General features: G+C 42.4%; 1 protein-coding gene across 1 annotated transcript in view; it reads left to right on the forward strand.

Moving 5' to 3' along the window:
• Window positions 1–986: 986 nt before the first annotated feature.
• Window positions 987–25,927, forward strand: part of LOC147636105 (uncharacterized) — a 31,177-nt gene continuing 6,236 nt past the window's right edge. Inside the window, exons 1-3 of the mRNA XM_086802078.1 lie at window positions 987–1,013; window positions 20,569–20,709; window positions 20,805–21,374. Coding sequence (XP_086658204.1) covers window positions 987–1,013; window positions 20,569–20,709; window positions 20,805–21,374 — 738 coding nt within the window. The remainder of the gene's footprint in view (window positions 1,014–20,568; window positions 20,710–20,804; window positions 21,375–25,927) is intronic.

Genomic DNA, 25,927 nt, shown 5'->3' on the forward strand with positions numbered 1-25,927 from the left:
TGTAGTGCCTTATAGCTTGTTCTTACTGGACCCCATTTCTTTGATTTTGTTATCTCAGTCAGTACAAAGTAGGGGCTCAAGGACATATCGTAAGCCCCCTACCACTTGGTATTGACCCCATGATCCATATGGCCTCGTATTTACCCCCATGTCTCTCCTTTTATACAAAAGGGGTCAATACCAAGTGGTAGGGAACCCGCAGGCATCGCGTAAGCCCCCAATCGCTTGATACTGACCCTCTTTTTTTTTTGGGGGTCTTCCATTTTGTTATCTAGATTAGTACGAAGTGGTAAGGGGATCTTAGGCATCGCGTAAGGGGTCAGTACCAAGCGCTAGGGAGCTCGCAGACATCGCGTAAGCCCCTAATGACTTGATATTGACCCCTTTTTATCCTTTTGTTTTGTGGTCAAGACCAAGCGACAAGGTGCTCTCATGCATTGCCTAAGCCCCTTACACACCCCTTGTATATTAAGCATGCTTTTCCTAATCGACTGAAATGTTTCTTTAGGCATGTCGGCTCCTGAGTTGGACATTCTCTTGGAATTTGGTTATGAGACGAAAGAGTTTTGCGTAGAAAAAAGTTGTATATGTTGCTATACAATGCACATGCCCACCACCGTGCTCCTGTATTTTTTATAATGTTCAATGCAAAATTTCCTTTTTTTGAGAACATTATCAAGATTTCTAGGATTGTTCTCGGTGACCGGGAGCAGGATTATGAACGAATAGTTTCTGGCAACATCATGACATCCGCCGATGGATATGTTCATCCATCTCATTTTGTAATAGGCAGCAGTCATGAAAAGAAAGCTCAACCATTGTCTTGAAAAGATCCCGAGCTGCATAGTAGAGTAGAGGAGAAATGCCTATTACACTCAAAGAAGTGTCGCCTTCTCTAATACAGGTATGGATTTCTTTGTTTTTTGCATCTCCTTATTGAAGCCGTTGAGCCCCAAACAACGGATTTACCAAGCAATCAAGTGCCAATGGAGGATGATGTAGTTGAAGAAGAGGTAGCTATTGATCCAGTATAGGAGAGGGCAGAGGGTGAAAAGGAAATGTTTCCCACTAGTACATCCCTTGTCGGTGTCGATATGCAGCATCACCCATAAGTATAATCCCATTGGAATCCAGTCCACCTAATGAGAACAAACAGGGGGACTTGTCACTTCCTTCTTTGCCTAGCTTAATTATGGCAGACCAATGTGATTATGTATTATTAATAGACATTAGACATATTTTAATATTCACAAAGACTATTACTTGGTTGCTTTAGCAAATTATAGTGAAGCAGACATGGGGTGGGTAGAGCAAGGAGTTGACAAACACCTCCTGGGGTTGATTCTGCAATCAAGGACTTCGAGTATCTGCCTAGCAGGGATATATTAAGGGACATGTTTAATGAATATAGGGTATATGAAAGACAATTGCCTTTCGAGAGGAGGAGGCTGTAGTAATTGCATACCGTCTTAGTTTGGCAGATATGGGCAAATATATGGCAGCTATCGTACATGAAGACATCAACTCTATGATTCCTTTGTGGACAACCAAAATGCTTGAACGTGATGAAAATCAACAAGTAACAGTACCAAAAATGTCTTAAGCTATTAGTATTTCTTTTACATGTATTTTGTGAATTAAACGTTGTTCTTTGAACTTTTTAAGAATAGCGAGTTGAAAAGGGAATTGGCATGATCAGTAAGGATGTTTTTTTTAACAAACCCCCACGGGCTCAATTTTTTTTTAGCAGATGAATCATTAAAGCTTCCATACATAACTACCTCAAGTCATCAAAATCTTCATTATGAGACAAGGTTTATGTGAATCTAATCAAATATTCATGAGAATTGAATCATCAAAGCTACATTATCAATAGTCTCGAAGCACTAAATTTAATGAGCACAGATATAAACATGTCAAATATACACACAATTGGATGGCATATTATTTTACACAGCTTTGTATCTAACAAATATGCTAAAATTTGAATGGCATACTATTGTACACATCTTCATGTACCTTAGGGGATAGGACAAACATATTTTTGTTAAGTGGATGTGGAAATTTCCTTTATTTTCATTGAAATTACTCTCCAAGTTTTGTGGTGGATATGATGTACCTCTAAATGCTAAGAAAGTGGTGTTGGTGGGGAGAAACAGTTTGCATCGTGGGTGTTTGGTCGGGGGCATGGAAGTCAAGTGCTAAGATGCCCCTACTACATGTCATACATAGCCCAAGACCTTCCGGGAGGAATAAATAAACCAGACACATTGCCTCCTTATGGGCAAAAGATATCTAATAAGGACAAGAAAGAGCTGGTGTGTTCCTCCAGAATTGTTGCCTCCAGAGGTGCAACTGCCAAGAATAGATCTCCTAGGAGAACCCCACATCCTCATCAAGCCCACTTCCTCCCAATGCAGATCAATTGTAAATTACGGTGTATGAATATACAATATATGTTGCAATCATAAAGAGAACAAAACTAGATGTATGTACAAATTAGACTCGAAGTATTGAGATTCTTTTAGGTCATCTTCTTCTTCTTCTCTGTGCATCATTTCTACTACTATTATTGAGTACTTGAGTGTCTCCATGTGTCGATGTTGTATTAATTGGAATCCCCAATTTTTGATTAGTTTTCTCATTTGCAAAGAAAGTTTTTGTTGCATTTTTTAAGAATAGCGAGTTGAAAAGGGAATTAGCATGATTAGTAAGGACGTTTTTTTTAACAAACCCCCACGGGCTCGAAATTCTTTTTAGTAGATGAATCATTAAAGCTTCCACACATAACTACCTCAAGTCATCAAAATCTTCATTATGACAAGGTTTATGTGCATCCAATCAAATATTTATGAGAATTGAATCATCGAAGCTACATAATAAATAGTCTCAAAGCACTAAATTTAATGAGCACAGATAGAAACATGTCAAATATGCACACAATTGGATGGCATATTGTTTTACACAGCTTTGTATCTAACAAATATGCTAACAGTTGAATGGCATACTATTGTACACATCTTCATGTACCTTAGTGGATAGGACAAACATTATTTTGTTAACTGGTTGTGGGTTCATTGGAGATTTGATTGCTTGTACAATCTACGTTGCTATCAAGGCCTTTGACTTGTAATCCCACAACTTGTAGGTTTGCTCGTCTTTAGGTGCATAGAAGAACCCTTTCATAGTAAAACAACCTTGTGCAATGGAATTCCTCCATCCATCCTTTGTAGGTATCTTGCAAAGCTCTTTCTCCTTTGTGAATTCTGAAATGTAGAAGTCCACATTCTCTGGATTTTCTTTTTCAACTATCACCACCCACGAAACTGTCTTCTACAAGAAGGGCATCACTAAGGGTATCATGGTGCCCTTCATAGGTGGCCTCCTCAAAATTTGTGATGTTAACATCATTATCAGCATTGTCTTCTTCAGCGCCATCTACCATCATTATCAATAATGTCTTCTTCAGTGCCATCTACCAATGGTTCAAGGACAATGTAATCCCAACTATGAATATGAGACTGATTGTTGCACCTACGCCATAAGTGTTCCATACAATTACTACAATAACATGATAACCGATGCACCCTCAATGTTGTTGGATCGTTTTGAGAGTATACAGAGACTGAATGTAGGGATCTTGTGTTTGTTAAAGCCTTGATATTCCTTGCCTCATCTCTATCTATATCACCCAAATTTATCTCCCAAAAGACTCTACTAATGTATTGAGCTTGTGATTCATATGTGGAATCGGCTCTAGTCTTGAACCTTTCGTGAAAAAACTTTATAACATCAGCTGCACATTGGAACTTAGCACCATTAGGCTTGAGTTGTTTATGAGTTAGTGCTCTCTTCACCACAACGCCTACACCATCGTACTCTCCCTTTCCAAGACCAGAGCCAAAGAAATTCCAAGTCATTTCAAACCTGTGATGGCAATGTACTTGAAAACAAAGTAAAAAGGCCTTTTGCTTTCAATTGAGCCGAAGCACCATCACACCAAACCTAATGACATTGTAGGGGAATACCACAGGGTAATACCCAATTATAATGTAGCATGAAACAATGTTGCACAAAATGGGTATCATGCTTCTTATCATTAGAGATATAAAAGTGTATCATTTTGTGGATATCACCTGCAATGCGGAAGTATGTAATGTGCTCAAATATGGACACTTGGCTTTAATACTAGTGCATTGATTGTATCTCATTTTTCTCCTTAAAAGAGTAATTCTCAGTGAAGTCTACAATAGATATTACCAAAAATTCAGGAAAATTGCACAAGAATTCTTTGTATTACTCAGCTTGCTACCTCTACACAAAATTATGTTTGACAAACTTTCCAATATGATCGTTGAACATTTGATTTAGTGCCTTACATGAAATTTCCTTGTGTATTTACTCTTTCCTCTTCTTTGTCTTGCCATCATCAGTGGTTCCACAATCTTTTCTGAAAGATCTTCACGGTGACAAGTCGACAAAAGTATTTTTCCTAACTCTCAAGTATACAGAAGCTAGGTAAGATCTCTATCCTCAATTAATCTTTTGGTGAAGAGACAAAATAACAAGTTTCCATCATTTGGGAAAAGAAGAGATTCAAGAGACAAAATAAGTTTCCATCATTTGTGAAAAGAAGAGATTGAAGTCTCCATCATTTGGGAAAAGAAGAGATTCAAGTTCCGTGCATTTGTTGTTTTTCTAGATAAAGGCATGTTTCCGCTAGTGCTAAAAAGAAAAACCCTCCTTTTGTGTAATTTTCATAGCTCAAATCAAGGGAAAGAAGTTGTAATTTTTTCTAGCCTTCAATTAAAGATTAAAGACTTAAATTATAAAACCGATTAATTTATGTATTTTTTCAATAAAAATAGGTTTAACTTGAACTACATCCTTTTTTTCTACTGGTTAGAATAAAGGCTTGTTGCAGCAACGTACCCCACGTGGCTCCTAGCATTGAAATGTGCTAATACATGCATCTCAAGTCACATAACAGGATGATCCGACCTGCTTAGAACATAGTATTCTACGTTAAGTACCCAATCTCTCACAAAAAATAGAGGCAGTGGTGATTTTTTTACCTAGAAGTGTATGCATTTAGAAACTGTTTACAACTCTCAAATATATTCGAATATGCCCTATATCACCCCTTAAATGATCGTATCCTTCGGTGTTACTACCATGGGCGGTATAAGCATAAGAATATATCATGTTTTTTGCAAAAGGTTCTTTGGTTAAAATATGAAAATTTCCATACATGTGATTTTGAAAACACGTTTTTAAAATAAAAAGAACCATCACCTCTCCCACTCCTAAGTTGAGGGAACCTGAAAAGAGGTGCAACAACGAGTCTCTCTTTGACTATTTTAAAAAGATCTCCTTGATGTGTTAAAGAAAGAAATCAGTCTAGATTCTAGAAGACCACAAGGATTATTACTTTGATCTTCCAAACCAAGCTATTAAAAGGTGATGAGCATCTCTAATCATATAGGAGTTGAGGTCCACGTGGTATAAGCTATACCAAAGCAGTATTAGATATGAGGTGTGATGTGATGTTGTAAGTGACTATACAAGGGTATCTGGAAAGAGAACTGTTGAATATAACTTTCAACACTTTAATGGGTATGTCCTTCGTTGAAATAGCCATCCACCCAATGTGATTAGATTAGGCTAGACAAGGCTAAAGAATAAGTGGGAGCCCAATTAGTTATTAGGTGTAACTCCGTTGTATATAAGTGAATTCCTGTATAGAGAAAGGTACATTCCCTTGAGTGAAGAGTGTTGATTGAGAGTGTGCTCCTGCTCCTTGTGCTCTAGCTCTCTACCATGTCCTCTTGTCCTCTTGATAGTGCTTGTGTGAGATTGAGTGTGTGAGAGAGACTTCCCCTCTTGGTGTTGCCATGATAAGCATGTTCTTACAGTAGCAAGGAATGCTCGCAAATGGGTGGAGAAAATCAAGGGAAAACAATTATCTTTGTTACCACTACAAATGTAAGGGCCCATTTCTTGTGCAACCCCGAGGAGAACAAAATGATCAAAAGGACAGTGCAACACACAAGGTTTGGCATGGAGAATTACCGAAAGGTTTTACATCTTGGCTGACCTGCAATAGGAGGGCAACAACATAGCATGGCGTGCAAAAGCAAAACACCCACAGTAGGGTAAGAATAACCAGGGAGAAGGAATAAAGGACATAAGGTGGGAGGGTAAGGGCTTCTTAGTAGCTACCAGCATGCCTTGAAAGCTATTGGCATGCCTAGGTAGCTATTGGCATTCCTTGAAAGCTATCTACATGCTTAGGTAGCTCCCTCACATGCATTAGGAGCTACTAGTGCACACCTTGAAAGCTCCTAGTGCATGTCGATAGCAGCCGGCATGCATTGGAAGTTGTCGACATGCCTAGGTAGCGGCTTGCATTAGAATCTCCTAGTCCATGCCAATAGCAATCGCCTAACATTAGTAGCTACCGGTGCATATCGGTAGCTATTGACATGCCTAGGTAGCTACCATCTTGCATTAGGAGCTACCGGTGCATATCGATAGCAACTAGCATGCAGAGGTAACTACTAGCATGTCTTGGAAGCTACTTGGGCATGTCGGTAGCACTTGGGCAATGCATAAGTCTTATGCATGTGGATTATGTATATGCCTAATGCATAAGCCTCATGCATGAACCTATTTCATAAGCCTTATGCATTACCTGCATACATGGAACCACCAAGCATGCATTAGGAGCTATCGATAGATATCGACATGCCTGGGTACCTATCTGTATAAATTAGAAGCTCCTAGGTACCACGTGCATGCATTGGAAGCTATCATCATGCCTAGGTAGCATCAGGAAGCTCCTAGTACATTGCTGGTAGCATCCGCATGCATTAGGAGCTACCGGTGCATGCCTTGGTTTCTCCTAGTGCATCTCGGTACCAATTGTGTTTCTATAATACAATTCCAATCATTTTAAGATAGAGTGGTCCAGATCGACCATCCAAGGACTTGCATAAACTTGTTAATAGTGATTAATCACTATAATTCTACAAAACATGAATAAGAGATTTAATAAAATATCAAACATGCACATGAATGGAATTAACACAATTGATACTTCCTTTCTCTTCTCTTCACAATAGCAAGATCGATGAAGCTCTGATACCATGCTGGAATTACACGAACATGAAGAGATAGGGACACAGAGTGATTCGGAGAGAGAGAATGAGGATGAGAGTTACACCATATACGCTCCCAAAAATAATAGTTCATATTGGTTATGAGTTTGTATATATAGGTGAGATCTAGGTCAAGTTAGGGTGTGATTTATATAGCTGCAACATTTTTCCCAACTATTGACGAGAAGACAAAAGCTCGTTAAGAACCTCGTCATCACTAAACCACATGGGTATTTAAAGCGGTGGGAGATACGGCATCTATGGTGGCAAAGTGGGAGCACAAATTGTGATCCTCCTGCGGGTAGCTGTCCGATCGGATTGGGGGCCTAGTTTACTTTTTGAGTAAACGAGAGCGGTAGTAGTGGTGTGTGATTTCAGAAATTTGGGTCACTGGAAAACTAAAAAGAGAAGAATATATATTTTTTATTGAACCTTTTCTACGTTATGTAGCCTATAGCCTACTCGGAGTAGCTTTGGCTCTAGTTATGAGGGTTGTGGGTTCGAGTATTACATCCTCCTTTTGCCAGGGCCCCCCTCCTTGAAATTTTTTCGTGACAAAAAAAAAACCTAGCCTAAGGCTAAGGTTTACTTTCTGAGTAAATTGGGGGGTACGTAGGTTTATTTTCCAACAGTGGGCTCCACAAAACCCTACTCTCATGCATGCTTGCATGTTGGTAAAGCTCCTTACTTAGGCACGGTGAAGGCGTTTCTTGTTTAACTTTGGTTAGGCATGGTTTGGTTTACTTTTTATTTTTCCCACAAAGTAAATCGGGCTTGGGGGTAGGCATGGGGACTTAAAAAAATTCTAAGTAAAAACGTCGGGCATAAAATGAGTTTTGAACTCAATACCTATGCTATGAAATTTGGGAGACCTACCTTCCGGCTATAATACCATCGTAAAGAAATCCTTTCAAAATTGTATATGATAAAAAATATTGGCCTATTTTAGATACCCACTATATCACCCCCTAAATGATCATATCCTTTAGTGCTACTACCATGGGTGGTATAAACATAAGAACATATCCCTTTTTTGTAAAACATTCTTGGTTCAAAATATGATTTCCTTCCAGATCCTAGATGTGTATTTTGAGAGTAATTTTAAGAAAATAAATAGAACCATCATTTCTCCCACTCTTTACTCAAGGAGGTGAAATGAGTCTCTATCTGACCATTTTAAAAAGATCTCCTTGATGTGCTTAAGCAAGAAATCAGTCTAAATTGTATAAGACCACAATGATGAGAACTTTGATGTACCAAGGTAGGCTATCAAAGCCCATCAACATCTCAAATCATATAGGAGTTGAGGTCCATGGGGTATAAGTTATACTAAGCAGTATTAGATATGAGGTGTGATGTGATGTTGTAAGTGACTATACAAGGGTGGAAAGAGAACTATTGAATATAAATTTGAATACTATTGTATTGGGTATTTCCTTCGATGATGCTTCTAGAAACTTTCTATATTGTAAGCATACTATTTGAATACTATTGTATTGGGTATTTCCTTCGATGATGCTTCTAGAAACTTTCTATATTGTAAGCATAGGGTTGTATTTGGGGATGGTTCAAACTCATGTACTATTGAAAATCCTTCATTCCTCCTCTTATAATTCGTAAGGACCATTGTAGATTTTTTGAGTTCTTACTAGAGGGTAGCATGTATGCCATGTCTGTATTCACGTGATGTATGTGAGGTTCAAAGTTGTAATTTAAATTGTATTTGCAAGCTGGTGTTATGTGCATTTGCAATGCTAAATTTTAATCAAGGATATATTTGCAAATGATGAATTTACAAGGTGGTGCACAAGGTCAAGTTTGGGACATACCTAGATCATGATGTACGTGAGATTTAATAATGTATTTTTAGGATGGACATAAGTGAAAAAAACATACATCTCTTTTATGAGCTTCTGATGAGTTTCAATTATTATCTTCCATCATTCTCACTTCTTTTCTTAGAGCTATCATTTACTCCATCTCTCATTAGAAAACTGGTTAATTTATGTATTTTTTTAATAAAAAGCAGTCATCTTTTTTTTCACTCGTTAGAATAAAGGCCTTTTTCAACTTCCAAAATAGTCGACGTGGCTCGTCGCATCAAATCGTGCTAATACATACATCTCAATTCAATAATGTATTTTTAGGATGAACATAAGTGAAAAAGTGTTGCATCCCTTTAATGAGTTCCAATTATTTGCTTCCATCATTCTCACTTCTCTTCTTAGAGCTATCATTTACTCCATCTCTCACCTCCTTTGTGTAATCATACCTCCTAATGTGTTCTCCTTTTCCATCATTAGCTTAACTTATTAACTATCATCCAAAGTATTTTTCCTAACTCTCAAGCAGATAGAAGCTAGTTAAGATCTCTATCTTCAATTAATCTTTTGGTAAAGAGACAAAATAACAAGTTTCCATCATTTGGGAAAAGAAGAGATTCAAGAGACAAAATAAGTTTCCATCATTTGGGAAAAGAAGATATTCAAGTTTCCATCATTTGGGAGAAGAAGAGATTCAAGTTCCCAGCATTTGTTGTTTTTCTAGATAAAGGCATGTTTCCACTAGTGCCAAAAAGAAAAACCCTCCTTTTGTGTAATTTCCACGGCTCAAATAGAGGGGAACAAGTCGGAATTTTTTCTAGCCTTGATTTAAACATTAAAAACTTAAATTATAAAACCAATTAATTTATATATTTTTTTAAATAAAAATAGGTTTAGCTTGAACTACATCCTTTTTTTCTACCGGCTACAATAAAGGCCTATTCCAGCTTGCAGCCCAAAATACGACCTTTGGTAATAATAACATCATTCTGAAGTGGATCAATAGGTTGAGGAGGGCATGCAAGAATACCAAGAACAATATCTGCCAATTCGTCTCCTTCTAGAATTAATAGCATCTTGTATTTTTAACCAGGAAACCCTTGGCCTTGGAAAAGAGGAATAGAACGTTACCAAAAAGGAAATCCATTAAACAAGTATGGTGTTTGCCATGTCGGGTTGTGAGAACACGTACAAGATAAGATCGTAGAACTTGTAGACCATGTACGAGATATGAGAAAGGTAGCTAAAAATAGGCATGCACCACTAGACGATGAGCATAAAGTGATCGTGTAAAGAATAGAACGTGAACCAAAATTAGAACTCTAAAAGTGGAGACCCGTGTCTCATGCACGTAAGAAAACTTAGAGGTCCATAAAGGATAAAAATAATAATAAGAAAAAGCACCGCGTTAAGAAAAAGCACCGCGTTATAACGCAACTTGCACGGCAAGTTTTGTATCTAATTGTAGCTTGTACAGCAAGCATCCATCTGAAGCTTTCACGAAAAGCTTCGACGATCAAATCCTGCTTACAACTCAGAGACAACTACTTATTTGCTCTCATAAAGAACCTGTTTTACTATTTTAGATGCAGTTTGCCTGAACTGTCCTAACTTTTGACTCAGAACTCCGATTGACAAACCGTTTTGTCAACCACATGAATGAAAGGAAAAACACACTAGGGTGCACTAATATCATCTAGAGGAAGAGTTGCAATGGTTGGAGTTCTAGTCCCATGCTATAACGATCAACATAACTATTCTCCATGAGTGGCGAAGCAGTAACTAGTCCCATGCTATAAGGATCAACATAACTATCCTTGGGGAGTGTTTGGTTCTATGGAGTAGATGTGAGTCACACTTAGAGAGTTGGAAAATCCATTATAGGTATGCCTGGCCATGCTGTAGGGACTTAGAAAGTCACAAAAGGAACACAAAGACAGATTGGCAAGATCCTTGGAACTTAAGGGGGACATGTTGAAAGATTATATATTTTTGTGTATTTCATGTCTGTATTGAGTACCCAATGGTGAAGGGTGTTATGTATTCAATGCACATCTTTGAGTTTCCCAAATGCACATGTGGAGATTTCATACAAAGAGAGACAACAATGAGAAATATATACCTTGTAAGCATTTGTACTCAAGTTCTAGGTTTGTCTTCACACAAGTTCACCCACTCATACATCAAGTTGGTTTTTAGCATAAGATGATACAACTCAAACTAAATAATCTTTTGCCTCTTCTTCCACTTGATGTAGGACTTGTGTAACCTCAAGCATTAGTACTTGGTGTGTTATTTTGGGTTTGATGTCAATATTTACAAATTGTTACTATTAAAAACAAACTTTTACCGTATTATTTATATTTTATTGTGTTCTAGAATCCTCTCATTGGATACATTTTTCCATGGAATATGTATGCATTGACATGTATGGAGTTGGTAATGTTATATGTATTACATTTATGGATTTGGTAACATTAAGATATATGTAGTACTCCATAATTATGTGTATACATCCATAAGTTTAAATACATATATATATATATGTAGTACTCCGTAATGATGTGTACACATCCATAAGTTTAAATAAATATATATATCTCCCATATATATATATATACATATACATATACATATATATATACATATATATATATATATACATATACATATATATATATATATATATATACAGACATATATATACATACATATATATATATATATATATATATATATATATATATATATATATATAGTACTCCATAATGAAGTGTACACATCCATAAGTTTAAATACATATATATACCTCCTGTAAATTTTTCCATGTTTTCACAACATAGATTAGTTTCATTTCAAAAAAAAGAGACACCACCAGGCGCATCATCACTTGGGGGGAGGAACTCACTTGGTCCATATTTTCTCAGGGAAGGACCTCACTGGGTCCATATTTTCTTGAGGGAGGACCTCCCTTGGTCCTTGGTTTCTCAATTTTTGGTTATCCTCCATCCATGCCAATTTCAACCCTAGCATCACTGCTGTGCAAAGTCATGGGGGGGGGGCACACATCACAATTTTTTAGATGTCGGGTGTGAGGTGAAAAAAAGAAGAAAAGACCACTGCCTCTATAGCCCTTCACCCCCCAAACTTGGAAAATACTAACACAACGAAGGCACCACCAGCCACACCAGCTGGAACACTTCGCACTGTTCACCACACCACCCACGCTAGACAGACAGCACAAAACAGGGGCACCATAGACCAAGATAAACACCCAGCAATATATTCCCAGTCAAAACATTTCATACAAGCTTCTCCCGACACAGAAGCCTTACTCACACAACCCACAAACACTCAGGCCTCTCAGTGCCGAGGATACACCACATCCCCAATCACCACGAACCTCTCGCCTGCTTGCTGTACCAATCACACCAGAAAGAACCCGGCCACTCTCACTTCAAAGGGCGCCCCACCAGCTAACCCTCAACTCCTCTGCAGCCCATCACTTCTGTATGTGTCGCCAGCAGCAGCTACCCAAACATCTCTCTCTCTCTCTCTCTCTCTCTCTCTCTGGTGCTGATCCTCTGCCACCTGCAGCTTATCTGCAGTGCTACCGGCCCCACCAAGCTCTGCATATCCTTTGTCCCCTGCTCTGTCTTCCAAGCGACCTCCTCATAGCCGCCAGCCTTCCACACACGCTTCCCTCTCCTTTCTTCACGACGAACCTCCACTGGTTTGCGAGCCCTCTGTCAGTTGCACCCCACCAGGGATTTCATTAACGTCTTCACAATTTCGTGATCACATTAACAAAACCTATTGTTAACATATTAAAACTTGTGATCACATTGTATATTCACATGACCTGAGCAATGACCTGCCAGAACCCACTAGTCCCGTAACACCGCCGGGAAAAATAACACCGGCGGGGTACTATTCTATATATAAACACTGCCCGGGTGTCGGACAACTTTTGGGGAGATAGTCCTTGTTTTGGGGGCGTGATATCTCTCCTCAAAGTACTTGTAGAGCTCTCGAGTTGCTAGAAGTGTCCTCTTGGGAAGAACGTCCTTATCTTAGGGGCTGTTGTCTTTCCTTGTAGGCACTCCTAAGGCTATTGAGCCACTCGTCCTTAGTTCTTTGAACTGGGGGCAGGGTGTGGTTCGTAGCTAATACTTGCGGAGATTTAGGGACAAATTTGGAGTCATTCAGCTTTGCATTTGAGCCACGTACGTAATCTACCTCATTCTGCTTTATGAATGGTTTGATGGAGCCAAGAGTCCTGCTTAGGGGCTTGTATTGGTTCTTGATACTTGATATAGTTTAGAGTAGACAAGGGTCTATTGTCCTATACTAGAGTATTGGGCAAGCATAGATCTTTGATTGTGTAAAGTATCCTTAATTGGGTACAAAAGGCATCCTTCATTGGGGGTGCAATGTACATGATAGTTTCGAAGTAGTTTTGTAGTAAGACCTTGCATGATAGTTTGAAGTAGTTTTGTGTTATGTGATGATCTTTTGTATTTGTCAAGATAGTTTCGAAGTACTTTGTCTGCTAATGTATGTTTTGTAATACGTGAGTGATTTGTTGTTTTTTCATTTGTGTATTCATTGTTATATGCTTGGTTGAATAGGTTATTTGTTGAGATGGAGGACAATGTTGGATCCAATGATACCTCCAATAGAGTCCAAATTTCAAATAGCAGGAAAAAAAAGGCACCTGGGATAGAGTGGCAATATGCAATTAACGTTGGTGATCGATTCCTAGATTGGGAGTGTAAGCTATGCCATGCAGTAAAATCAGGTGGGGCGCCTCGACTAAGAGAACACTTTTTAGGCGGACCGAAGTAAAAGTCATGTACCCACACCTCTGCACCTATAGTGGCCAAACGCATAAGAGAAGAAATTCAAAAGAAAGATTCAAGAAAACATGACACTCCTACCGTTAATGTATCAAGGCAGCAAGAACACTGTTGTTCTAATCATCAAACTCCCGCTACATCGCCTACTTGTACCCCGAACGGCAATGTGCAACCAGAAAGTAATCTACCTAGTGCATCTTCCTGCAAGCGAAACTTTGACGTAGGAAATATACCCATGCGTCAAACTTCATTGCAAGAAAGCCTACGTCAAGGTCGACTCGATGATGCACAACTCGCCCTTGCTGAAGCGATTTACTTTTCTAGGAGTGCTATGATGATGGTGGACAGTGAGCATTGGAAGAGAGCATGGAAGAAAATTAGTGAGTTTGGACCAGGGTTTTCACCGCCTACGTACCATGCTATGCGAAATGATCTATTAGAGAAATGTTATGCGCAAGTAAAAGAACGTGTACAAAGAATAATTCTTAGCAATATAGAGCTTTCTGGATGTAGTATAGTAAGTGATGGATGGTCTAATGTGCAAAGAAAACCATTAATTAATATAATGGTTATTTCACCTAGAGGTGAGACTTTCATCCGTGCCGTGGATTCAGCTGGTTCAATCAAAACTGGGGCTTACATTGCTCAAGTCATTAGCTCTATGATAGAGGAAGTGGGTGCAAAAAATGTAGTCCAAGTCGTCATGGACAATGCAAAAAATTACAAAAATGCATCCAAAATCCTACAGCGACAATATCCACATATTTTTCCGGTAGGCTGTAATACTCATAGTTTGAATCTTGTATTAAAAGATTGGTATAAATCTGATGATACCAAATGGTTTGCCTCAATCGTCGACACTGCTCGCCAGCTTGTGAGATTCATGCTCAAGAGACAGAGAGTGTTAGATATTTTTCGACCTCGCATGTCAGTTATGTTAAAGCTTCCAGCGGAGACTAGGTTTTGCACTCACTTTTACACTTTTGAGTCTCTTCTTAGAAATAAAGATGTAGTTTGCGAAACATTTACATGCATGGCATTTCATGACTGGTCAACTTGAAAAAGTGAAAGAGAAAATCAAAGTCTTGAAGGCAGCGCTTACGAGAAGAAGTTGGTGGAACAGTGTGATGGATACATACCATGTAATGATGCCTGTTATGTATGCTGTACGAAGTCTTGATCAAAGAGCGCCTAATCTCGGAAAAGCATGGATGCAATGGTGGACTGTCCAGCGGAGTTTGGAGTGTCCTGAGAAATTAGAGCATTCAGTGGTGGAAAAGCAATGGCGTGTACCATTCTCCAGTAGACAAAGAAAAGTTCTATTGAAGTACTTTCATGCTAGATGGATTGGAGCGCATTCACCACTACACAGTGCTGCTTACATGTTAGATCCTGAATATTGGAATATGGATTTGATGTCCAACGTTGAGGTGGTGCAAGATTTTTATAAAGTGGTAAACACTTTCTATAATAATGATGATGATCGTGTAAAGTGCATAAAGGAGATGACCTCATTTCGATTGAAAGAGGGTTTATTTTCCAACTCCCTTGTTCAACAAATGGCTAAAGAGCAACCTGCATGGAAGTGGTGGATGATGAATGGTGGTGAGCATTATGCTTTATTGCGCAACCTTGCGATGAAGGTTCTAAGTCAATGCTCTTCAAACTCAGGCTCAGAAAGAAACTGGAGCATGTACAAATATATTCACAGTACTATTCGCAATTGACTTCTTGCAGATCGAGCAGATAAACTTGTTTACATGTATTGCAATGAAAAGATCTTGCGAGACATTGAAAGTGAAGAGTATGAAGAAGATATGCCCAGATGGATGTACAATTGTGATGATGTAGTAGACGAGAACTTTGATGTTGGACGCACGTTGTGCACCACCCTTGAGATAGAAGACAATTTAGACATTGACTTAGATGAGCTTAATTTAGCAGACGAGAGAGTAAACGGTGAAAGAATTTTGGAGCAAGATACTGACATAGAGGAAGAAGTCACTTCATTAATTTCATAAAAAGTACTTGTACAAATGATTGTATTTGGAGAAATTATCAATACAAAAGTAGGATTTGTCTTTCTTAGCTTTCATCTTGAAATAAATTACGAATTGCACTAGGAGTTGCATCTAAAGGTCCTGGTGGTTTATATTCGCTAGCCATGCCGAACACTGTATAAATACCTTGATTTATTGGGACACTGCACAATGCACATGTGGAAGTATTTTGCATTTGCCTCACTAAACATATTAAGTGGTAGTAGTGTCCACACAGGGTAGTATATACTGGCCGCTCCACCCATCGAATACTTTGTAACATACAGGACATTGGGGGGTGGAGGAACTAGTAGCCTCAGCAGAAACTCCCACAAGATCAGGATGTATCAAAAAATGAGAGATATGGTTTCCTTGGCGCACAGGAGCAATACGTGAAGAGATGCTCTGCACATCTTGGCTGATCTTTGTGAGCTGCTCTTGAATCCCTCTATTGGCCGGGGGAGGAGTTGACGCTTGAGTTAATCGCTCAGCTTCTTTCTCCTTCTCTGCTAGCTGTGCCCCTAAGCTTTCTTTGACCTTGTTTAACTCCAATCCAGCACCCTCCACCATGAGAGCAAGTTCTTCCCTTGTGAATGTCACTGTCTCTTCACGTATGTCGTGGGTGTTGACAGTGGCCTCTCTGGAGGCGAAGTCCACTGGAGTTTCTAGGATAAATTGAGCATATAGCATCTTAGCAAAATAGAGTGGAGCGTCGGCATTATGGAGAGGACGACCGTACACCTCCAAGAAAATGCGCTCGGCATTAGTTTTGATATCATTGTGAGTGCAACGTGAAATCTTCCATCTTCCCTTCTTAATCTCGCCATCTGGACATGGCCATATTTCCTTTATCATCTCTGTGGTGGTTACGCGTTTGTTTATGTCTTTCCATTGGGCATAAGTAGGATTTGTCCATTTCGACAACCTGCATGCTGTTCTTGTAGCTTCGCGGGCTGTCAGGTCATGTGCAAGGGCCTTCATTCGCTCATATGCCTTCTTGGCTAACTCTTGATGCTCGTTTGCTTGCGCCTCTGCCATATCTGCATGAACATAAATGACTTTAGGATTTTAATGAACTGTAAAGATCAACGTAAGATAAATTGACCATTACTCTCAAAAACTTAAAGTTAAACACCACGAGAGGAGATATGTATTGCAAAGACTCGATGAGAAATATCCACTTGACTCAAAAAATACTTCAAACAATGCACGCACATCAAATTTTGAAGAGAAAACATAAACTTAAACACCACAAGAGGAGAGAGATATTGCAAAGACTCAATGAGATAATATTTCAAACAATGGACACATCAAATTTTGAAGAGAGAAACAAAATGCCATTCCTGAAACTTAATCTCCTGATACTGTATCATTACAAAATTGGGGTGAATGACACCGATAGCTCTACAAGAGGACGTTGTGCCCTCGTTGGGTCAGTATTTAGTGATCTAAAAAATTCAACTACTTGCAAAATTGATTTTCGCTCATTGCGATTAGGCAGAAACATCCAATTTTTGACTCTATGAATAATAGTATCCATGGTAACTTTGTCATAGGAACTATTATCCATCCACAACTCTTGTACTTTCTGCCAAAAGTCATATAAAGTTTGTAATAAATATCCCAAGGCAAAAACATTAGATGCAGGAGTGTATGCATCTGCCAAAAATGGATCATAAAGCTCCGGGGCTATCCACGGCCGTTTATTTCGCTCTCTGTCTGCGTAGGAGACCGCCTGTGCCACCTTCTCAGGGTTCTTGTCTGCTTCAAACACAAAATTGAGAGACACCCGTTTTTTGGGCCCTCTCAGCAGTAACCCCCAATCGATAATACCTATGCGTGGCTTCAACTCTTTTGTAAAATCCAACACTACATTGAATGGATGTAGGTCGGTATGTACAATTCCTGCCAGATGTGCTGCCGCTAGGCCTTCCACCAGGGCATGCATAATATGTGGCATGGTTATTACTATTTGTTTTATTTTAGAAAGTTCTAGATGACTTAAAGGAATATTATCAGGCGGGGGTTGTCTCCATCCTCGATCCAAACGGAAAATTGCTCTGGTGAACTCACTGAATCTGAAGGGAACCTTCAGAAGAGTATCACCAAGAGAGCCGCCATTATAGTACGGGAAAATAGTGATCCAAGGAGCTTCTTTTGTAAAGGCAATACACCTGACAATCGATGGGTGTAGAACTTGCATGCCCTGCTCTGCCTGGAAGCTCTCGAACTTGGCGCTGCCTTCTCCTTTGTAGTGCTTTCCGCAAAAAGTAATGTGCTCCGATAAAAATGATATACCTTTAACTGTATACTCTTTTACTGTGCCAAAAACACCAAAGCCTATTGTTCGCCCTTCGAACAGAGCCTCGTGCTGCGGGATGCCAATGAGATGTGTGCACATAGAATTGTAGATGGTACGATTAATGACACCTGTACCACTTGCATCTGCCTGGCAGGACGTTGCAGCGACGTCCTGGGCAATGCGCACTCTTTTGGGGAGGGACTCTGCATCCAACGCCTTCATGCGCTTGCTCTTGGCTCTTTGCTCGCTCCATACAACGTCCCATAACTGTAGACGTTGCATATTAGCTTCAGGCGGGACAGCATCTCTAAGATCACTGCATGCTACACGCATGCTCCCCAAAATGGTTCGTGTTATATAATGATGGTTGAAATTTGCTATCTTTTGTCTATCAAGCAACTCAGCGTTGCCTTCGAAGCCGATGCTCTGCATTTTCCCATATCTGGTCTATTAGATCTCGCATGAGTATCTCAGACTCATTGATCTTTTTGACGACATCATCAGCACATGGGTGGTTGCAAGATGAGGGTACTCACTTTCGTTCACTCTCTCCAAAATTGGGACATCCATCCATCTCGGGCGGAGTACCTCGATCGTGATAGTGCCGCGAATCAAAAGACGACACGTGCCTCCCGAGCCTAAATCGACATATCTCGATCGAGATGCCAACTAATGCCACGCTAGCAGGTCCGGCTTTCCAGGCGTCATCCATGTCACCAATACATGTCACCGCCACCACAATATCTCGATCGAGATATCTATGCCACTCGGATCCACATTAGGGCCACGCTGTATCCCCATAGGCATATTTGACTAGCACATCTCCATCGTCCACGTATCTCGAACGAGAAATATACATCCAATCGCGACCATTCATTGTTCGAGGTAATCGGATACAATCTCCACCGTCCCCATATCTCGATCGAGATACTGAGTTCAAATCTCAGCCGTCCAAATATCTTGATCGTGATATAGAGATTCAATCTGCACCGTCCGAATATCTCGATCGAGATACGTAGATGCAATATCCACCGTCCAATTATCTCGATCGAGATAAGGAAACGCAATCTATACCGTCCATTCACGTACGCTGGAAGATGCGATCTCGGCCGTTTAAATATCTCGATCGAGGTATATAATGAATCTTGACCGTCGAGATACCTTTTCGTGGTAATGCCTTTAAATCGTGGCCGTCCATTTACCTCGATCGAGATATTAATATCAAATCTCAGCCGTCGATCCTTCCCCAACCCTAGAATTAGGTGTGTATCTTGGCCGTATGTTGCACTAACCCTAATATCCAGAGCGTTAATCTTGCAAACCCTAAATTGCATGATGTTACCGAACCTCGATCGAGGTTATAAAACCGGAAAACTTTTTTTTTTGCCTCATTTTCACAAGTCGTTTTCACTCCCTTGCTCTCTCTTGATTTGGATTAGTGTTAGTGAGCCCATTAGCTTTGTTTTTAGCTTCATTAGTGCTACTTAGCACTAAGCATTAGACCTTTCACATTAGACCCTTCACATTGGACCCTTCACATTGGGCTTAGGTTTTAGCATGGAGGGCCACGATGAGGGCCACGAGGAGGGCCGCTCATCTATTGCGGACCTCATCGCGGAGATAGACCGTGAGTTAGCGGCTATCCGTAGGAGTGCTAGAGACACTCCGTCTACATTACATATCGTGGCAGACTTGGAGGCGATGCTTGCGTCCCTTCGTAGCCTTCACGATATTGTTTATGTAGATGAGTGGATAGCCCACCATCGCGCTGCTCCGGTGTCACATGGCCTGACATATCGTCAGGTCTGTGATCTTGCTCCTATTAGGGATGGGGCTTTCCTAGATCTTTTCCTCGATAGTCGTGGGATGAGGCCCGGGGCGGGGAAGCCCCTCACTATTTCGCGGTGTTCGCATCCTCGTATGGCGGCACATATCTATAGTCGATATGTTGCCGCATATGGGAGGATGCCGAACAACCGCCAGATCCCCATATACTTCGCAAAGCAGTTATATGCGGAGTTTGTCTTAGGGGAGGAGGTCGATTACACCAGCCATCGTCCGGGTGGTGGTGCTGGCCAAGGCCATCTCCAGGACCAGGGTAGGCGGCCTCCACCAGCACTTCGTGTAGCACCTGCCACCACAGATCCTTCATTTGTGCCATTGTCGACAATAGAGGCTCTTGGCACGCAGGTCGGCATTGACGTACGGAGTACCACGGAGAGCATCCAGCACGTGGTGCGCCTATTCTCACGAGCTATACCGACGACAGATGTGGAGGTATTTACATATATATTACGTCTTAAGTTTTTTTGGTCATTTATCTTCATGTTTATATGTACTTTTCTATATTTTTACATGAGCAGCATGGTTGATTGTGTCACGCAGGTTCCCACACCTGCCACTCAGAGGCTCACTCAGGAGTTGGTAGAGGCGAGAGCGGAGATAGACCGCCTCCGAGCTGCATTACAGATGGCAGAGGCAGCTACTGCAGAGGCACAGCATCTGAGAGAGTCCGACATCCAGCAGGTAGGTTTCTCTTGCACGTTTAAGTTACAAATTTCTTTAAGTAATACCTAATGAGAGACTAATCAAATATTTTAATGCTTTACTTTTTTGCGTAGGCTCGGACCGAGGTAGAGAGCTCCAGAGCTGAGGCACAGCATCATCAGATTATGGAGCAGATTGCCCAGCACAGGGCAGAGCAGCTGATGCTGCATGTTCGAGAGTATCGTAGATCATCGGATGTGACAGTGCCTTACCTACCGTTATATCCACGGCCTATCACAGAGGTTTTTCGACGACCTCTCCCTCAGGATGCACCTCCCTTCCTACGTGATGCGTGCTGCTGTTTATGTATCGAGGACATTGATAGTACAGGAGGATATGCCCTAGGATGTGGACATATTTTCCACTTGTCTTGCATCACCCAGGAGCTCGTCCGGTTCTCAGCATGCCCATCCTGCCGTGCACGCGTCGACTTAGCGACGTACAGGGTATTGGGCATCGATGATCTTCACCCAGGCCTTGTACGAGTAGATGCCAGGACTGGGAGGCCTGTCGACTTTACATCAGCTATGGACTTGGGACTCGACGCCTTCGACGATAGAGCCCAGGAGCCTGAGGTGCCTCCTGAGATAGAGTGGAGCTCACATGAGTTCGACGCTTACCAGAGAGTCCTACATGAGAGCCAGGTGACAGCATTTGAGCGCGTGGGTGGTGCTGGCCCTAGTGGCACATCGGGTGATGGTGCTAGCAGCAGTGCTGCTTCTCATGAGCAGCGTGTCCTTACAGCAGAGGAGCTTACACGAGCAGAGTGGCAGACACGCACCATTGCAGATTATAGATTTTGGGTGTACAGACAGAGGCGTCTTGCATTAGCACGACGCAGAGAGAGAGAGAGGGCCATAGCAGCTTTTGGGACTCGTGAGCTCCCGAGTATACCGGCACCAGCTCACGATCCTTCCTTTGAGGCAGACCTCCCCGCAGACATTCGACGACCCCCGCAGCCGGCACAGCCTCCTCGACGTGCACAGCAGCCTCGACGCGCACGTCGACCGGCAGTTAGAGATGACGATTTTGATTGGGTTGCTGTTGATAGTGACTAAACTCAGACTAGCTGGGTTAGCTCACTTACATTGTACTTAGATTTTTGGGCAGTGACTAACCTCAGGCTAGCTGGGGTAGCTCATTTTCATTCTGATGTACTTATTTGATGTTTATATCATTATGAGTTTTCTCATTATTGAGTATCATTACATTTTAGTTGATGTTCTTGATTTTATTATATTTCTTAACACTTTTGCTATCATATTGTTTGTTGAAAATCTCCATACCATCGTACCCAAACATGCTCCGATGGGGACCAAACTTTGCAAGCATGTGGGGGTGGGCCCCCCCCAAATGCTTGCAAAGTTTGGTCCCAATCAGAGCATGTTTGGATTGGCAATCGGCGCCCAGTGCGGGTTTTTCAAGTCTCTTGGTGCTTAAGAGGCCATGGAAAATCCGGGCCTTCCCCATACCATCGTACCCAAACATGCTCCGATGGGGACCAAACTTTGCAAGCATGTGGGGGGGGCCCACCCCCACATGCTTGCAAAGTTTGGTCCCCATCAGAGCATGTTTGGATTGGCAATCGGTGCCCAGTGCGGGTTTTTCAAGTCTCTTGGTGCTTAAGAGGCCATGGAAAATCCGGGCCTTCCCCATACCATCGTACCCAAACATGCTCCGATGGGGACCAAACTTTGCAAGCATGTGGGGGGGGCCCACCCCCACATGCTTGCAAAGTTTGGTCCCCATCAAAGCATGTTTGGATTGGCAATCGGCGCCCAGTGCGGGTTTTTCAAGTCTCTTGGTGCTTAAGAGGCCATGGAAAATCCGGGCCTTCCCCATACCATCGTACCCAAACATGCTCCGATGGGGACCAAACTTTGCAAGCATGTGGGGGGGGCCCACCCCCACATGCTTGCAAAGTTTGGTCCCCATCAGAGCATGTTTGGATTGGCAATGGGCGCCCAGTGCGGGTTTTTCAAGTCTCTTGGTGCTTAAGAGGCCATGGAAAATCCGAGCCTTCCCCATACCATCGTACCCAAACATGCTCCGATGGGGACCAAACTTTGCAAGCATGTGGGGGTGGGCCCCCCCCCACATGCTTGCAAAGTTTGGTCACAATCAGAGCATGTTTGGGTTGGCAATGGGCGCCCAGTGCGGGTTTTTCAAGTCTCTTGGTGCTTAAGAGGCCATGGAAAATCCGGGCCTTCCCCATACCATCGTACCCAAACATGCTCCGATGGGGACCAAACTTTGCAAGCGTGTGGGGGTGGGCCCCCCCCACATGCTTGCAAAGTTTGGTCACAATCAGAGCATGTTTGGGTTGGCAATGGGCGCCCAGTGCGGGTTTTTCAAGTCTCTTGGTGCTTAAGAGGCCATGGAAAATCCGGGCCTTCCCCATACCATCGTACCCAAACATGCTCCGATGGGGACCAAACTTTGCAAGCATGTGGGGGGGCCCCACCCCCACATGCTTGCAAAGTTTGGTCCCCATCAGAGCATGTTTGGGTTGGCAATGGGCGCCCAGTGCGGGTTTTTCAAGTCTCTTGGTGCTTAAGAGGCCATGGAAAATCCGGGCCTTCCCCATACCATCGTACCCAAACATGCTCCGATGGGGACCAAACTTTGCAAGCATGTGGGGGTGGGCCCCCCCCACATGCTTGCAAAGTTTGGTCACAATCAGAGCATGTTTGGGTTGGCAATGGGCGCCCAGTGCGGGTTTTTCAAGTCTCTTGGTGCTTAAGAGGCCATGGAAAATCCGGGCCTTCCCCATACTATCGTACCCAAACATGCTCCGATGGGGACCAAACTTTGCAAGCGTGTGGGGGTGGGTCCCCCCCACATGCTTGCAAAGTTTGGTCACAATCAGAGCATGTTTGGGTTGGCAATGGGCGCCCAGTGCGGGTTTTTCAAGTCTCTTGGTGCTTAAGAGGCCATGGAAAATCCGGGCCTTCCCCATACCATCGTACCCAAACATGCTCCGGACCAAACTTTGCAAGCATGTGGGGGGGGCCCACCCCCACATGCTTGCAAAGTTTGGTCCCCATCAGAGCATGTTTGGGTTGGCAATGGGCGCCCAGTGCGGGTTTTTCAAGTCTCTTGGTGCTTAAGAGGCCATGGAAAATCCGGGCCTTCCCCATACCATCGTACCCAAACATGCTCCGATGGGGACCAAACTTTGCAAACATGTGGGGGGGGCCCACCCCCACACGCTTGCAAAGTTTGGTCCCCATCAGAGCATGTTTGGGTACGATGGTATGGGGAAGGCCCGGATTTTCCATGGCCTCTTAAGCACCAAGAGACTTGAAAAACCCGCACTGGGCGCCCATTGCCAACCCAAACATGCTCTGATTGTGACCAAACTTTGCAAGCATGTGGGGGGGGCCCACCCCCACATGCTTGCAAAGTTTGGTCCCCATCGGAGCATGTTTGGGTACGATGGTATGGGGAAGGCCCGGATTTTCCATGGCCTCTTAAGCACCAAGAGACTAGAAAAAACCGCACTGGGCGCCCATTGCCAACCCAAACATGCTCCGATGGGGACCAAACTTTGCAAGCATGTGGGGGGGGCCCACCCCCACACGCTTGCAAAGTTTGGTCCCCATCGGAGCATGTTTGGGTACGATGGTATGGGGAAGGCCCGGATTTTCCATGGCCTCTTAAGCACCAAGAGACTTGAAAAACCCGCACTGGGCGCCCATTGCCAATCCAAACATGCTCCGATGGGGACCAAACTTTGCAAGCATGTGGGGGGGGGCCCACCCCCACATGCTTGCAAAGTTTGGTCCCCATCGGAGCATGTTTGGGTACGATGGCATGGAGATTTTCAACAAACAATATGATAGCCAAAGTGTTAAAAAATATAATAAAATCAAGAACATCAACTAAAATGTAATGATACTCAATAATGAGAAAACTCATAATGATATAAACATCAAATAAGTACATCAGAATGAAAATGAGCTACCCCAGCTAGTCTGAGGTTAGTCACTGCCCAAAAATCTAAGTACAATGTAAGTGAGCTGACCCAGCTAGTCTGAGTTTAGTCACTATCAAGATAGATATCTAGTCAGCAGCACCCTCTCTAGCTCTCAACTGCTCTAGAATGCTCTCATGGTCATCCACTCGAAGCCGAAAACGAGGGTGAGAACTGTGTTTTCGGCTCTGTACTCGAACAAGAGTGAGCCTGGTAGCAACCACTAGATGAGAGAACTGAAATGCCTCTAACTCCCACTTCCACTGCTGGAACTCAAGACTCCCCCGATGAAGTCGAATCTGCTGGTAGAACCGGCCCCCCACAATCATGCTATGGGCGTCATAAGAAAACCCATGATCATCCACTGTATCCTGGTCAAGCATGCACATTGGCCTAGTGCAACTCATCAGATAGTAGTCTACTCCCTCGCTGTTTCCCTCACTGGCAATAACAGCAAATACATCACCCTCCTGTAGCAAATCTGTCAGGTCATCATAACTGACCATGAACGCAGGACCTGTGTGCTCATCAGACACCACTGGATGTGAAGGATGCTCGGGGGAGAGGAATGTCTGTATCCATGCATCTGCCCATCCTCTCGAGGCACAATGTGACCAATCGCCATCCATACATGCTCCACAGAAGCATGCAAACCGTCGTGTGTAAATCGTGGGGGCTGCCATGCACGTGCTCCTGATGGAATGTAAGCCCAAGGTGCCAGGTACTGTGTCACAATCATGGGAGGCTCTGCGGTCAATCGTGCCACCATCCACATGCCAAAAAAATCTCCTGACAATCCGAGCATCACGTCTGGGGTACGATGATGCTGCACTCCCACACAAATGTTGGGAGCACCACTCGACTACGTGGCCCGCATCTCTGAACCGCTGAGCATCCTGTCGCAGCTAATGACGCCTCAAGACACGTTTCACACACGCGCCTGCACCATCATGCTCACCCTTCCCGTGACCAGTCTCAAAGAATGACCAAATCACTGGGATACTAGACTGCACATGCCACCTATAAATCCATAAAAGATAGTCTTAGTTATTGTTTTCTTTAAGATGTTCTAGTGAATTTAGTTTAATTGAAAATGTAAGAAAGCCATAAGTACAACCTGTAGAGCCAATAGAATTGACGTGATGACTTGAACTGTGCGCCACAACCATCCGACCAAACCCATCGCTGGACATGTCTGATCCCACAATCTCCTAAAAAATC

Source organism: Cibotium barometz, chromosome 8 (assembly GCF_041138505.1).
Source record: "Cibotium barometz isolate CiBa-2024 chromosome 8, ASM4113850v1, whole genome shotgun sequence".
In the NCBI taxonomy this organism is placed as follows: Eukaryota; Viridiplantae; Streptophyta; class Polypodiopsida; order Cyatheales; family Cibotiaceae; genus Cibotium; species Cibotium barometz.